Below are 16,767 nucleotides of genomic sequence, written 5' to 3'. Positions count from 1 at the left end.
GTATTATGTATGTATGTATGTATGTATGTATGTATGTATGTATGTATGTATGTATGTATGTATGTATGTATGTATGTATGTATGTATGTATGTATGTATGTATAACGCAGTATGCTTTTCCTGCCGAGTCATGATTTCGGACCCACAGTTGCAGTCAAACCCTTTCGTGACGAACTCTTTCGTAACCGTCGTGGTGGCTTAGCGACTATGGTATTGCCCTGCTGAGCACAAGGTCAGGGGATAATCCCGGTCTAGGCGGCAGCGTTTCGATGGGGGTGCAATGTAAGAACGCCTTTGTACCGTCCAATGAGAGTACGTTAAAGAAGCCCAGGTAGTCAAAATGGATCTGGAGTCCCACAGTGCGGCGTTTCTCATAATCATATCGGGGTTTGGTACGTGAAAACCCTCCCAGAAGTGTATCTTCTAATCGCTATTGACAGCAATCTAACACCTTCTCTGTTTTGTTCGGCCATGTCAAATTCGCAAATAACGCTGTGAGATGTTTACCTGAAAGAAAAAAAAAAAGCTTTTGCTTTTCTTCAAGAGAGAGGCGGGCCGGGACCGGAACCTCAGTGAGGTAACAGTAAGCACGAACTGCGACGACACCGACGACAAAGTACACAAAGAAAACGCTTCATCGTCCCAGTGATCCTTGGCTTTTTCATTAAGCTAGCAGACCTCATTTTTACAGCCTGTTAACTGCAGGCTGCTATAAGTGCATTGTTCATTTTACTTTTGTTTTTCTGGTAACGCGCCTCCCGGCAGTAGTGAATTACGAGGCACAATACCCCGAGCGCGGGACATTTCATTTTGCCCGCACGTTAGAATAAATGACGCACGCACGCTCATTTATTTAACGGGCACCTGACCTCATTAGCACCCCCATCCGACGGTAATGGGACTCACGAGACGAACACAGGTGTCATCGGCGAAAGAGCGCACCGGAATCACCTCCCGAAAGCTGACCCCATTCGCAGTCGTACTGTGATAATTACAACGTAGCGGCCACATCGGTGTCGTAAACACCGAGTGCTTTCCCACCACACAAGGTTTCAGCATGCCGACCCTGCGCTTGCGCGCACGCTGTAATAACAATATCGGTGCTGGCAATGGCAACTCCCTTTATGCGGGAGTTACTTCTGTACCTATATTCACTTCATCTCCAAGAGTTTTCCCTCATGCGTTACCACTTCCCTCCTCCACCAACCAGCGTTGGGAAAACCGCAGTAGTAGCCCTCCATACCGGTGAGTACGAGGTAACCACGCATCAACCTGAAGTTCGAAAGCGACGAGTGTCAAGAAAGAACCGCACAGTTATTTCCTGTAAGAACGAAAAATTTTATGCACATCTTTTGAAGCAAGGATACTGAATGTATACAACCGCAAAGGCGAAAGCATAGGACGAACACGAGAACGCTTTTGTAAAACCTCCTTATTTCCTACTTACCACCTTTCCCTGTTTTGCTTCCTTGTATGTTTGTTCTATGCGCGTGCTTGTTTATAGTCGCGCGTGCTTTTGTATGTGCGTGCGTGCGAGCGCGTGCGTGTAACCAACTGCCTTAGGTGCGAATCGCGTTTTTTTTTTTTTTTTTTTAAGTTTAATGAACTCATACGCCCACGTTTGCAACGCGCTCGAAACATCTGCGCGTTGCATAAGCTGACGCTTCCTGGTTATTCCAGTCGAACATCACTGTAATGGAGCCGGAATTTCGCGATTGGATTCGCTCCGACTTAGTCGCTGCTCTATTCGTAAAGCCTTGCAGCAAGCACTGATCTAAGTGACAAACGAGCGATAGATGCGCCCAATGGCCGCTTCCTGCAACGTAGTTTCCGGGAACTTCTTCCAGCGTACAAGAAACTCATTTCCTTTCCTATACCACCGAGCGTCTTTAAGGTGCCGTCTGCTTACCCTGGACCCTCTGTTTCTACCCGATATTGTCGGCACAATTTATGGATGAAACACACACACTCTCTCTCTCTTCGTCTGCATAAAGCCATACACAGACTAGTGCTGTTTTTTTTTTTTTTTTTTGTAGTTCGACCTACGCGAGGGTGGCACCTCGCTGCAACGTGGACTAGCTGACTGCAAGATTCCTCCAAACTCAACAGCAATCAGCCATAGGAAGAAGCATGAAGCGAACACACGAGAGATGTCGATCGACCGGCGATGAGTAATGGAGGCACGCACGTTCGCCTTGCGAAAGCTGTTTTCGCAAGAAGCGCGAAAGAGATCATATGTCAGTGACAACTGGTGCAAATCCCCCCGTGACTGCATGAAGCGTTTGGGCCTCCGTGCGAAGGCCGTCAAGTCGTCCAAAACGTCGAGAGGGTTCGAATTGAGTCTACTTTCCTCTACGCGTATGCTCCACGTGTTCGGAGCGATCGTTACATCTGCATAGAACCCGATGCACTCCAGGACGTAACATTACTGCACGCTGTTCATCATCTTGCTCGGAAACTTATGTGTAGATAGACAAAGCCTTAGAGCGTTCTATTTGTGTGGGGGAAGAAGAAAGAACTTGCTCCTTTATAGGTGTCGAAAGGGAATTCTCCTTAGCACGTCTATCTATTAGCATTTATCTTGAATGCAGAGCACGTGACTTTTTCTTGCATTTCTTTTTGGTACTTATGTGGAACTAAACAGCACTAAAGAGCATTCGAAGCGTATTCCCATGGCCTCCTAGACTGCATGCACGGCCGCACCAAAAGACGCTGCGGTAAGGATCTCGGAGGCCATGGTGCTCCACCGCAAACATCTTTTACGCGACAAGGACTAGGAAAAACTTCTTTGTGCACACTATTTTACATTCAATAACCGCGCGTTTGGTCGGTATCGCCGTTTCGCGTTTGAACATACAGCAGACGTAATTGCTTACTACGTGTATCACACCCAAACGATGCTCACTTTGAGTTTTCTTTCTTCTGACTGGGAACTTGTGTATAGCTGAAGTGTTAGAGAAAATTGTCACACCCACCAAAATCATTCTTGAAGCGCTCGCATGTACTGAACTTCTGTAAGTGTATTTTGACGTTCGCCAGTTGCAAGTTGTTCCCTCTCTCGTACGGAGGTGGCAAGAAACAGCAAAATATCGCTAAAGCGTATTCGATTATATGACCTTCAGTAGGGAATCGCATACTGTTAGAAACATTGTTACGTGAAACTAGATATAATTAGCAGACAAAAGATGTGCTCGATACTGTGCTTTGAACAAACTGCAGTGCATTATAGGAAGCTCGAGGTATATTCACATCAAGATGCCGAGGCGTACGCGAAGGACGAGGGATTGAACGAAAAACTTCAGAACGGTCGCATCTGTGTAAGAAGCTAGGCAGACGGGAGGCAGATAAGTAGTTGCTTGTGCGATAGTTTGAGGCGCCTCCTACGCAGCTTCAAACAACTTCATGAAGAATTCCCGAACACGTATTTTTAACGCGTATTCCGAAATTCTCAAACTCGGCTGCGTATAGTTACGCAAGTAGATCTCGAAAAATGAAACGTTACGTAAGATGTGTCAGAGGAAGTTTTAGGAAACCCAACGTCTCTGGAACCCACGCGACATTCAGGAAGATCGATCGCTATTTTTTTCACCTAATATTTTCCGTTTCTTCTGATCCTTTTACTCCTTTTTTCAATAATGCCTTATAAAACTCGTACGTTTTATTTTTCCTGGGATGTTCCTACAGCTTTCACCCTGCAGGCAGAACACATGTAACCGGGTTTTAACGCATAAGCTGTCTTTCATAACGTACTCATGCAAACGCCGCGGTATTATATATATATATATATATATATATATATATATATATATATATATATATATATATATATATATATATATATATATATATGCTCGCCGTTGTCGCTTGGCCCACCTTGTGCAGTGGTGGACCTAGTCAGCAAAATACTTTTCCGCCGTGCTTATAAAAAAATGACGATTAAATGCACATTAATGCTTCTTGCATGCCGATGAACAGACCCATGGCTTAACAAGTACAACGACGTAATGTTTGACGCCGCCAAGGCTCATTTTGTCGTAAATCGACAAAATGAGCCAACCCAACCCTTCCCGTCCAATAAGAACGCAAGGACTACTTGCACCTCCTTCCCTTTTCAAACGACAGAATTTCGAACAGCTTGACACAGGACACAGGAAAGAGGCAAAGGCAGCAGATTAAAAAGGTTTGATTGTTAATCAGCGACCTGTCCTGAGCCTATTTTCTGTCTCCTGTGTCGCGCCGTTCAAAATTTTGCGCTTCGACAAAATGCACCCACCAGCCCAAATGAGCACGCTGTTTTCGCTCTCTCTCTCTCTTTATTTACTTTCTATTATTGTGCCGGCCTTGCTCCATGGCCTCTCTTTCACTTAGTCTCATGGCCTGCAGCGTGGCATGCACGCGAACGTACGCCGGTTAAGCACTCTTCCTTTCAATACATAGCTGTCTCTGTTTCTTGACTGCCTAAATTTAGAGCGTTCAGCCAGCGGACCCGCTCAGCTCTTGCCCGTTCGCGTTTTTTGGTCATTTGGCTTGACGCGAGCGCCGCGCCAGGTTTTCACGACCGTGTTGCAAAGATCTCGCGATTTCGAAACGAAACCATCGCGTTCACCGGTAATGAAGAAAACAGAGCTATGGAACGGTCACTGAGCGGCAGTATTAAGCGTTCAGCGATTCAGAAGGGAAGCACAAGTGAAGACGCACTTCACGAAGGCATCGAAGGAAAGCTTCGCTCATCACCGATACACACTTGAGCGTGGGATCCGCCGATTTTTATCTTTTTGACCTTTATTTGTATACTGTTGATTTATTTTTCTAACTGCAATCGGCTGCCCCCCGCGTTAGACTGCTAATTGCTAAATGACTGAAATGTTTCCCGCCACCATCCATCGTTCTACGTTCATTCAACAATTTAACGCTGCGGAGACAGCGGCGCGAGATTGTGCTTGTTAGGAAAATTGCCAAAACTAAGTAACCAATTCATTAGTAAATTAGCTAACTAACCAACTAACTAACTAACTAAATACATAAATAAACAGTCTGAATCGATGCATGATTGAAGGCGCGGTAAAGCTGTGGCATCTTTTTCACCACTTTAAGCACGTTTAAACACGGAACAGAGACGTTACGGGCCGGCTGCGTGCCCTGTCCTGGAAAACTAGCCATTTTCCAACCCTTTTCGAAAGCTGTTGCCGCTTCAAAACGTGCAGCTGATCTGTCTCCGCGTGCCGCCATTTCCTCCGTTGTGAAGCCCTAACCTGATGGTATGTATGCTCCAAAAGCCTCGCCCCCGGTTCCTGCCGTCGCGTGATTCTGTCAATCGTACGAACGAACATGGCGAACGAAACCTTTTCGAAGTCGCCGCCATAGCGTGCACGCGATCAAGCAGGTGCGTCACTCGTTTCGAGTAACGTTCCAGCTTCAGTTAGGTTAACTTTCGTTCCACGCTAAACAGTACGGTTCTAAAACAACAACAAAGAAGAAAAATAACGCCAATTGAGTTCCAAAGCGTACTATGGGCGTCCTGCAAAAGTGAAAGCGCAAAGGCAAATCCCTTTTGTAGAGTATATTCCCACGACATGCATGCATGCATGCATGCATACATACATACATACATACATACATACATACATACATACATACATACATACATACATACATACACACACCCGCCGTGGTTGCTCAGTGGCTATGGTGTTAGGCTGCTGAGCACGAGGTCGCGGGATCGAATCCCGGCCACGGCGGCCGCATTTCGATGGGGGCGAAATGCGAAAACACCCGTGTACTTAGATTTAGGTGCACGTTAAAGAACCCCAGGTGGTCGAAATTTCCGGAGTCCCCCACTACGGCGTGCCTCATAATCAGAAAGTGGTTTTGGCACGTAAAACCCCATAATTAAAAAAATTATACATACATACATACATACTGCAGCTCTTGAAATAGCAAGAGTGGACAAGTAAAAGAAAACACACGCACAAACACAGAGAAGGCGAATGATGCGAAAAGCAACTAACCACACAGTGCACAAGGCTATTACAAAATACAAACGCGAGGCATATGAACAAACTTGATATAAGGACAATAAAACACCACGATCCGCATGCAGGATGGTTTGATTAAGTGCTTCGCGGATTTTGACGTCTCAAGGCAACAGCGGGACTACGAGGGACGCGACAGTGTGAGACTCTGGATTAATTTACACCTCCTGGAGTTTTCTTTTTTTTTAACATGCACCCTAGTACAGGAGTGGCCTTTTTAAAAATTTTAAACATATTATTTGGCCACATATAATTGAGACAGTGGGGGCCGGTAAGCGAACCCTCGACTTCGTGGTAAGCAGCAAAACGCCGTAGTCGCTGTTCCGTCGCGACGGATACCGTGCAGGACAGAGAACGAGGCGAGAGACAAAAACAACACGGGCGATTAGTTACAACATAAGAAGGCTTGATGTACGCATTACGCATGGCTGTGTGACAAAGTGAGGGTTTCTATATATGGCATATCAGTTATGCTGAATCCCGAAAGGGGGTGGAAGTATCATGAAAGGGGAAAAAAAAGAAGTCATCCACCCGAATGTAGAACGAAACTACAAAGGCGACCGCCCCGGGAAGGCGTTGGTCCCAGGTTCGAATCCCGGACAAGGACGAATGCTTTCCCCTCAACTGGGAACCATTCTTTTTGAAAAACCCGTATGGGTATCCTTTGTACTTTCGTGCTACATGACAATTTTTCCCTTGCAGGCTTTCTGGACGTATATTGAGTTGCGAATCAGCGCTTGCGTTGTTTCATTTATATGTATATATATATATATATATATATATATATATATATATAGAGAGAGAGAGAGAGAGAGACTAGAGTATCCAAGCTCTATCGCAATCGTGGGACCGTGAGGCAGCAATCATTGTCGACCGCGATCGAAAAAATTCGATGCGGATCGGGCCCGATAGTGATCAAAGGTGACCATGTGACAGTGAGTGAGTGAGTGAGTGAGTGAGTGAGTGAGTGAGTGAGTGAGTGAGTGAGTGAGTGAGTGAGTGAGTGAGTGAGTGAGTGAGTGAGTGAGTGAGTGAAGTTTTATTGGGGCCAGCTAAACGCGATGAACCGCGTGACAGCAGCATTATCTACTCCAGCTGATCTTCAAAGGAGGCGCGCCGTTTTCCTCGCTACATCCGTCTGCCCTCTTTTGTAGCGCTTAGGAAAACACTCAGGTACTGGCTAGAGGCCATCGCGACGGTAACGTTTCGTCGAACACAAACATTGTGCGCTTTCGCGGCAAAACCGAAAGCCACGGCAAAACCGAAAGCCACACAGCTACTTCGAAAGCCGCCACTCGAACAATGGCGCCAACAAACTATAGGAGTGCTTTGGCTCGACCAAGTGGACAGCGTGAGTCACTCTTTAGCGGGCAGACTCAAAGTTGTAAACAGCGCCCAGCTGCAATATTCCACGTGCACCGCATACAGCACCATGACTCAACCGCCATTCTCCATCGAACAGATGGCGTCAGATATGCTTCCATGCATGGCACGTTTCTCGTTAAACAAACGTCAATCCTTCGTAACGCTGTTACTCGGCTGGAGACGCAGGGAGAAGGAAAAAACGACAACCTCTCAGTCGAAAAGACACCTGACCGCACGGTTGTCTGCACTTGGCGTGACTGAGACAGTGCGCCAGCATGACCTCACTCTATGGACGAGGAAAGACATCCGCCCGATTGCTGCAATGCAAGCGAAGAATGCACGGGACACACACGACACAGTGCTCGGTTTGTGTGGTCTCCCTTCCAAGCTTGTGCAATTTTTTTGCGCTCAAAGCACCAACAACAATTCGTGCCACCGAATCCTAAAAAGAGTCGGTGCATTTCAATCAAACCGTTTTTATTTCCTTCTTTCTTTTCTTTTTGTTTTTTTAAGCATAAGATGAGTTGTCGCGCCGCAATCAAAGAGACAGTAAATAGGAACATCAAAACGGGATAAGTCGGTCCAGTAAGTTGCGCCTGAGGAATTGCAATATACGGTCAGTCTGGTGAATTACCGCGAGACGAGACCTGTTAAGCCAGAAGAGGCAAGAAACCTTCTTTGTTCTATATAGCTTGCCAGTTTCGGTACCATACGTGAGTAACGTCACATTATACTCAATCGACTCACGATAACTGAAGGTCGACTAATGCGAAATTTCGGTTAATTCAAACAAAAAGGTAAATTCCCTTCGGTACTTTTCGTTGGTTTCAGAGAACTTTGAAGCTGCTTAATTTAAATTCAGTGGATATTTTGGCAACATTACGCACTACATGACGACGGGCAGGGGAGAGAAGCAGAGGAGAGAGAAGACGCTACATTACACGATGGAGGATGTAGCTGCGCAAGTTCGTAAAGCAGTAAACGTGATACTAGCGCCTTCGGCTCAGACAGAGAGTTGTTTGTAAATAAAGTTCATCTCATTCGTATTTTGGTCTATATCACAAAGATGTATGGGGTAGTCGTGGCCTAGCCTGCAGGCTAAATGCGCCCGCATAATCCCTACCACCATTAAATAGCGCAAGTGATGATAGTGGGTAATGTACGTAGGCGCGAAAGCCAAATAAGGCAAAGGAGCGTCAAAAACGTCGACGTGAACACCGGAAAAGCGTACCTTTATTAAAGTCGAATTAATATTCAGCGAGATCCTGCGAGCAAAGGGTGATAAATTATTCCCCACAGGCAATATGAAAGTGTTAGGCACAAAAAAGAAGAAAAAGAAAACGTTCTCACACTGTAAATGACGGATGCGCGAACCCCAGCATGAAGAGTCCAAGACAAAAAAGCAACAAATGTCCATTATTGTTGGTACAGAAAGGAAATTGCGCATGTCCAACGCATATCTTGAAAACTAGAAACGAAGTTATCGTAAAGCGGGTAATGAAACGCTATAAATTTGCCGATCTCATTCCGGCGTCACTGGCGTACAGCAAACTCGCGCGCATGCGCGCTGCGTTATATTGAACAACTCCTACATTGGCTTGTCTCTCGCCTTTTCTTCTTATTTATTTTAAATGTTCTGCCCGGTCTTGGCCAATCCCTCCCCCCCCCCTTCCCATTGTAGGTATGTGCCATAGTATGGAGACCATCATCACCATCAAGACGCATCGACCATCTCAAATAGCTAGTCAGCGTTGTTAGCACGATATGCACCGCCCGCTTCTTGGCCAATTCTGGGTATGGGACATAGTACAAAGTTCATCATCATTACCATGTAATAATAATCGTCATCGACTCGCGGCGATCGGTCATCTGAAATGCTAGATGGAGTTGGCACAATGGTAGCATACGTGCGATTGTGGACCTATGGTCTTATGGATGAAGCATTGCACTGCTACGCTGGAGGGCCAATGTTCGATCCCAGCGTCGGGCACCTACGTAACTAAATTTTTTTTAGCTGTGAGTACTTGGTAAGGCAGCAACATAAGCTACCTAGTGTCCACGGTAAGGAAAGTCCAGGAGGATTTGCAAAGAAGGCTTCGTTTTAACCCAGCTTAAACTTCGAAGCAGGAGATTTTTTTTTTTTTAATGCGAGGGTAAATGCCTCAGGGCATACAGGGGTATGGGATGGGGCTGAATAAGGATGATTATATGAATGAAAAAAGATTTGCCGATCTAATGAAGTCCAAGAGGGATCTATAATGTGGTCCCTGTGTCCAAGCAGTGTAATCGGATCATGCGGCGAAAGTCCCGCTGCTGAGAGGCGCCGGAGCCGCGTCGGTTTCAGTGCAGGGTAAACTCACAGCAGGAGATTTATCTGTAAACGAGATAAGGACCACATATAATTCCCCACGCAAACTCGCACGCCACACCACCGCCGCAACCAAAAACAGCATCGCCATCGATAAAATACCGAACACGACGAAACAAACGCGAGCGAACCGCCACCTACCCCAAGCGTGAGCGTCGACCAAATCGGGCGCGGGACTCGTGGCGTGGCCCAAAGGCCTCCCAAAATTCCCGATCTCAGCGCTTCGACGGTGCGCCGCGGGGCGTCGCGCCGTGCGGCGGCTTTGAACAGCTGGCGGGGCAGCAGGCGGCGGTCGAGGCGGCGACGCCGGCGCGGCGAGGGGGCCCGGGCGAGGCCGCCACACCCGACGGGCCTCGGCGCGAGTGCGTGTTCGGCCAGAGTGCTTCCTTCTGCAGAGCCCGGCTGGCGGCTTCTCCGCTCCGGTTCCGCTGCCTCCGCCGTACGGGCCGGCGACCCTCACCGACAAAATCGGCTCGTCGTCCCTGACCGACCTTTCGAAGAAAGTCCCGCGCTCCGTGGCGATTCGGCGACGAGACTCCTCTCCGCTGCGGCGGCCGCTTTCCCTTTTCGAGGCTGGACTTTGGTGCCGAAAATCCACGCGGTTACCCCGACCGTCTCCGCCGAAGCCACTCGTCGCTTTGCCGTGTGCTTGCTAGTCGCGCGCGGAGGACTCCGTCTGCAACGCGCATTCCTGAGCCGTGGCGCCTTCTCGCCGTCACGCGGGTCCCGCGCGCTTTGAACACGCCGTTCGGCGACCGGCCTGCCCCGACCGTTGCAACCACCCGGGTGCTGCTGAACCATGGAGGTGGCGCCGTACGTCTTGCTCCTGCTCGAGACGTTGGTTGTTGTAGGGCGCTGCGTGTTGTCGGTGCTTGTGTACATGCTGCGACTTGTGGTTCCCGCGAGCCGCAAGTCGCTGCGTGACAAGCACGTGCTCGTGACCGGAGCGGGACACGGGCTGGGACGCGAGATCGCCCTGCGCTGCGCGCAAGTCGGCGCTAAGCTCATCCTGCTCGACATCAACAAGGTGAGTGGAGAGTAATTAGCTTCCGCTTAGGCAACCTGCACGCCGCCACTTTTAGGTAGTTAGCTGACAGCTTGACGCATATATGTTTCGTGTTTCTGGAGTTGCGTGAAATTGCAAAGCTACCGGTTTTTCTACATCGCGCCTGAACTAGTCGTCAAGGCATAGAGACGTATACCAGATGACATTCTCGATTGCGTTTTTTCAAATGTCACTAGATTCGCGTGATTCTCTCGTAGCTTGCTAACTTGCAGACTCCCCCACTCGGACCGCTGTTAGAATTTTGAAGTACTTCCAGAGACGTCGAAGACTTGAACGCGCGGGCGTTGGATCTTGCACACGATGGTCACAGACGTCACATTGCTTGTTCCGAGCGAGATAGCGCAGTTTGAATAAACACGCATGGAGCGAAGCCCGCTTTGACACTGGGTCAAATTCCATCAGTGACGGTCACACAAATTCGCACCATGACTTGCGCAGTTTGTGCGTTGAGATCTAACTGGAAAACCTTGGCTTCGTTCTGTGATTGATATTGTTAAAATCGAAGTTGGATTATAATGTTACGACTTTCTTCTCCAAATTTACGTTATTAAAGCTCTGATTTCCTGAATTTTTTCATTAGTATGGCTTGGGCGGACGAGTACTTTGCAAAAACCAGCTGCAGGAGACTTAGTGACATGCTTTGCGCACTTACTGTCAAAAAGAAATAAATGTAAAGCAGTACAAGGTGGCTTTTCTGTATGTGACTTTCACTGTCCGCTTAGTCTAGTCAAAGCCCTCCTTCTGTAGTTTGCTGGCCTTGGATCACAATCGCATCCGATCCGCATCGAATTTTGCGATCGCGGTCGACAATGATCGCTGCCTCACGGTTTCACGCACCGGATCAAGTTCGGGTGAGCTTAAGCGCACTAGCCGTCTCTAGTGGATCCAAAGCACACATAAAACTTGCCTAATACCCTGTAACAACTGGGCTTTCAAACTCCCCCCCCCCCTTTTTTTTTAGCCTGACAAATATTATTTTGTTTGTCATTTTTGGGTCAGGCTATTATCTTCTGCTGATCGTCTGCAACTTTCAGCAACTGCATGGTCGTCAGCCTGCAACCACAATCAAAAAGGCTCAATCGCGATGCACGGATCTGCGATTCAGTGGATTCGGATCGAGCGAGATCACCATCGAAAGTGATTGTGTAGCGTCTACTCAATCTGCCATCGAGCTCAATCGAGATCTGGCCCGATCGCGATCGAAGGTGACCGTGTGACACCGGCATGAGCGACCGCCTCATTATGCTTTGTTACAGAGCAAATCAAAACTCTCTGAGATAACAAAGAATATATATTACGCATGCAGTATTCAGTGGGTCGTAACTGCAATGAGTGCATGGTTTACTGCTATGTAAACTGTTCGTATTTGTCACGAAAGAAATAACGGGAGGGAAATGAAGGCTCAGAGGCTACGGCGTTGTGCTTCTGAGCACAAGGGCGCGGGTTCGATTACAGGCCAACGACACGTGGTCAGAATATAATTCCAGAACCCTCCACTATGGCCCTACCCGTTTAGGAGGCGCTATACCCCACGAAGTATTTTGGGTGGAATGAGAAATCGAGAAAAGAAAACTCAGATTCAATGCGCATGCGAAATCTGTCAGATGAAGCTTGTGTGAAGCGGTTCATTAAGCGCTATACAACTAAATGCGATGAGTACAACGGCTGTCCTCGCTTCCCTACTGTAGCTCGACGATCCTTGCTCAACTTACGCTCCGAAGGCATCTATGTAGGCCGCTTGGAATAAACGCATGCGAGTGAAGTATAAATCACGCCTGACATATACAATTACTTGTAAGCCCGTATCTAAAGCAAGAACAAAGAGCATACAACCGTTGTCCCCGAGATAACATGGGCGCGAAGTGGCGATCTCGGAGGCAGCGGTAGAAATTTTCCTCAAGTTACGCTGCGTGAGGGGTGTACCAGAATCCCACACGTGTCGCATGTCCAAACTAAGCTCATTTGACCTGACCTAACATAACTTATGTACTCGACGAAAAAGAGCACTTAAGCGAGTACTACTGTCCGGTTCCCTCGCCTATACCTTGATGTAACACTGCGCGTAAATGAACACTATCAGCAGGGTGATTCGTTGAAATGGAAATGACAGCTGCAAGCGCTATCTTTCCAATTAGCTTTCCGGAAATGAATTCATGCAAGAACAATAAGCACCCTCTCAGCTCAATCTCGGCAACGCCCCTTCGCATTAACCCAATCCAGAAACGGCCGACGTGACGCAAGCTGTTCGTAATCAAGTGGCCACTTCGTAGTCTCTTCGTAGACTGCCACTTCGTAGTCTCTGCTTCGCAATTAAACTTAACGCCGCTGCATTTCCCCGACGCAACTGCAGGCCTGTCAAAGACAAGTGTATACATGGCGAACTTTCTGTCGCTCTAAGAAACGTTTTGCACCCTTTGAACAACAATTGTCGTCTGTTTTGCGTGTTCTTTTTTTTTTCTCTCTCCAACGCTACACGCCCGCTACTTTCAGGTCACGAACGACACGTACCCCCGTGGTACAACGTTCCTAGTAGCAAAAAAAAAAAAAAAAAAGCGATTGCGTACTTTTAAAGAAAGGGAACGCAAGCAAGACAGCTGACTATTATTGGGACAAGTTGCAGCTCAGAAGGGTGCATACGTTTTTCTTTTTCAGAGTGCACACAATTTTCGTGGCACTGAGCTATTTCTGTAAAGAATTACACGCCTAAACAGACAGTACTGCTTCTATAAGCTTATCTAGGAAGCATCGTAGTAGAACTCTTCGGCATTTTCTTCTACCGATTACGGGACCTCAATCCTCTTGGAGGGAGGTTGCCTCGAAGAGAGGTCGCAAAGGGGGCAGTTTACTAGGACAGCGACATGTCCTGTCCGCTTCTTCATGTAATGCTTCGCCATGTTTCTCCACTTGAAGGCGGAAAGGCTAAACACCTGCCTTAATGTTAAGCACCTCGCTAAAGCAATCCACTCGTTGCGCATTTTAATACGTCGTGAGCTGCAAGGCACATTGCAAAGTTTCACTTTGTGTTATATAAGCAAAACATAAAATTAAGAGTCGGTATTAGCTGACCGTTTGAACTGTAGCGCAAGAAATGGTGCACAAGAGAAGAGGCAGCAAGGGTACTCGCGATAGCATACCGACAGTGCGTGTGCCTCCTCTGAGACGTGCTCTCCGTTTCTTCCCCCTTTTCTTTTGCGCTACAGTTCGATATGTGTTGCATGAAATTAGTGAAAAGTATATCGGGGTCCTTGCTGTAGATGACTAGTTCGGGCACACCTAAAGCCCGCAGAAACATACCGTTTAACCGAAGACCTATTTAGCGTTCGGCCGAGTTTCACTGGAAACGTCGAAAATTGCGTTGATCAGCACAGCGACATGGCAGAGAATGTGTAGGCGATTGGGGAACGTTTAATGCACCGTTTATTTGTCTCTGTTCGTTTAACTTATGTCGCCGATTCAAATGTGAGTCAGCGACGACGTTAACTCGGTGGCATATTTTGACAAGACGCTCCTGACGTCAATACGGAACTGTTGTTGTTATGTAAATGATAATTTTTTGCGGCTGGCGGAGAAGGCCATGCGATTTACATACGTACCTTAATTGCATAGAATGAAGACAACACATTCCTTCTTTTCTTTTGTTGCTCTCAAAGCAATTAGTTTGCTGTCAGCAGTCCTTAAAGAAAAATGCTTCGTCTGCCCCGTGTTGGGAAAGATTTCAGCATGACGTTATAACGTGCGGGTGGATTGGCATTATGACGCACGCGCACACGCGGGGCCCATGTGCACAGTTTAAAAAAAAAAGAAAGGAACGATGACAAGCAGGACTAACACGGAAAAGATTACCCTAAACAAGTGGTCTTCAAAGAAAAGAAAGAAAAAAAGAATGTTTCTCTCAGCGGGCTAGATGTGAAACGTAACTGTCTAATACAGCCCCGCGCGCCTGTCAAGTTTCCTTCTCCTGGCGCCACCTATATATGCTCATTTAACGACGCTCCGCACATCCGCTTCCAACGCCAATAAATGTGCGAACGACCGAGAATCGGATCACGACGATCCAAATTGTGTAACAGCTATAGCGCGCAATGCGTCCGTTGTGCTTCCTTGGAGAAGTCTCATCAATGTACCTTTGCTATCTCTCTCCACTTCTCTTTATTTCTTATTTTTATTTCGCCATTGTGTTTTTTTCTTCGCGCTAATGACTTCGAGATGACCTGGCGTCACTTCGCGTGCGCGAGAATCGGTTTTCGATGCGCGCGGCGCAATTAATAAAATGCGTCTTGCATGCGCTGCGAGTCGCATTTGCGCTTTGCTTCTTTTCGCATGCTTATCTCGCTAAGTAATCATCTGAAGTGATAACCGTTCGCTGGCAGCTGTTGTGTCCTGAAAGCGAGAACGCAGATAACGCAGGTCGCTCCCCGTGGGAGGTTTATGGAATGCGAAGTTATGGGCGAGAGAATCCAGCTTAAACGCGCTTTATGCTTGAGACTTGTATGGGAAGAAAGGGTTTTCCGTCTTAAACCGCAAAGGCGCATACATTTAGGGGACGAGCACAAACGCGGCGCCCTTACTGAAACGGGCTGTTTCAGCGAAGTTTTCGTAACGCTTCTCATTGAACTGCGACGCGTCAGAAATAATTACCGTGCGAACTCGGAGATAGCTGCGAAATATTAAACTGTTCGCCTTTATGCAGCGTTCCTAAACCATTACGTACAAGGCGGCGTATTGTGCTGGTAACGGACGCCGTGTCACTCAGTTAAACAACCTTTAAGAACACTCGCTGACTGCAGTGGCGTTACTGAACGGGATCGTTTCCACGCGTGAAGTATTCAGCGTCTAATGAAGCCCTAACTTTACGGTCGTCTATCGCTGATTACGGCATTTATTATCTCATCGCTGCCTCCCTGTGTAGAACGCTCGTTTATCATTCGAGGCACACGTACCATACTACGAGCTTGCGAGCACGCATTCTTTCTCTTCGTTCAAGGAAAGAAACTTACGGAATATTCTCGCAGAACTTGCGGCCAGTGACACACGCTACGTATGTTGAAAGCATTGAGATTTAAAGCCATAGCTGTAAGGGCCCCATGACGCACAAAATGCGGCGGCGGCGGCGGCGTTGACCGTGCGTGAAAACTCCCGATGGAAGTAATGAATTAATAGCATTTGTTAACCTGTCAAAGAATGTCCGCATTGACGGCAAATTTCTGAGGAAGGTTCCTGTAGCTATAGGAAAGCAATTGAGCCGAAAAAGAAAATTGGGGTTTAGGTGGAAATCGAACCAGGACCTTCGGAATGCGAATCGGCCACGAAGGCTCGTTGGCTCAAGGTTGTTAGCGGGAGTCGTAGTGAATGCTTTGTGGTCTTTGACTTAGTAAAGTGTCTTAAAGAAATGTACCGTTTCGTGCATGGTAATTATGAGTTCGGTAATTAAGAATGGACTAGTTAGACTTAAGTGAGTGCGAGTGTTAAACAAATGAATGTGAGTGTATGCGTAATGTACCGATAAGCAGACTTTGTTCTGACTTGGCAAAGTATTTTAGCGAAACGTACTGGCGTGTACGTGGTAATTGAGCATGCTAATTAGGAAGCAGGTAATTATATTAAAGTAAAATCGTGTGGTGGTTCATTGAACTTAAACAACTGGATGCATATGTATGTGTGACGTATCGATGAGAAGGTTGTGGTTCGAGTATCTGGTCTTGTTAGTGAGCGTGTATGAACATCAGTAAGTTAATTACAGGTGTTTTGTGAGTGTTTTGATGCTTTATTGAACTTTAGTTGACGTGATTGTGAACATGGAGAAGCGTGTCACATGATTCAGCGCACATGAGCGTAGCAATAATTAGTGATTGATATTTATGTGGTCATTAGTGATTGGTGATTGATAGCGATTGGTAATCGCGATCGATAATGTGCGAATAAATGCGCGTTGCAAT

The 16,767-nt window shown here is 47.1% G+C and overlaps 1 protein-coding gene and 1 long non-coding RNA gene across 3 annotated transcripts in view; one reads left to right on the top strand and one right to left on the bottom strand.

Annotated features, from left to right (window-relative positions):
- LOC129382317 (uncharacterized) overlaps positions 1-16,767 on the bottom strand; it is a 228,867-nt gene that overhangs the window by 8,815 nt on the left and 203,285 nt on the right. The window lies entirely within an intron of this gene.
- LOC126521900 (17-beta-hydroxysteroid dehydrogenase 13-like) overlaps positions 9,933-16,767 on the top strand; it is a 120,498-nt gene continuing 113,663 nt past the window's right edge. The window contains exon 1 of the mRNA XM_050170625.3: positions 9,933-10,792. Within this exon, the coding sequence (XP_050026582.1) occupies positions 10,565-10,792 (228 nt within the window). The 5' untranslated portion in view covers positions 9,933-10,564. The remainder of the gene's footprint in view (positions 10,793-16,767) is intronic.

This window comes from Dermacentor andersoni, chromosome 6 (assembly GCF_023375885.2).
Source record: "Dermacentor andersoni chromosome 6, qqDerAnde1_hic_scaffold, whole genome shotgun sequence".
In the NCBI taxonomy this organism is placed as follows: Eukaryota; Metazoa; Arthropoda; class Arachnida; order Ixodida; family Ixodidae; genus Dermacentor; species Dermacentor andersoni.
Note: the sequence above shows the minus strand (reverse complement) of the source record. Positions and strands in the feature narration are given on the sequence as shown.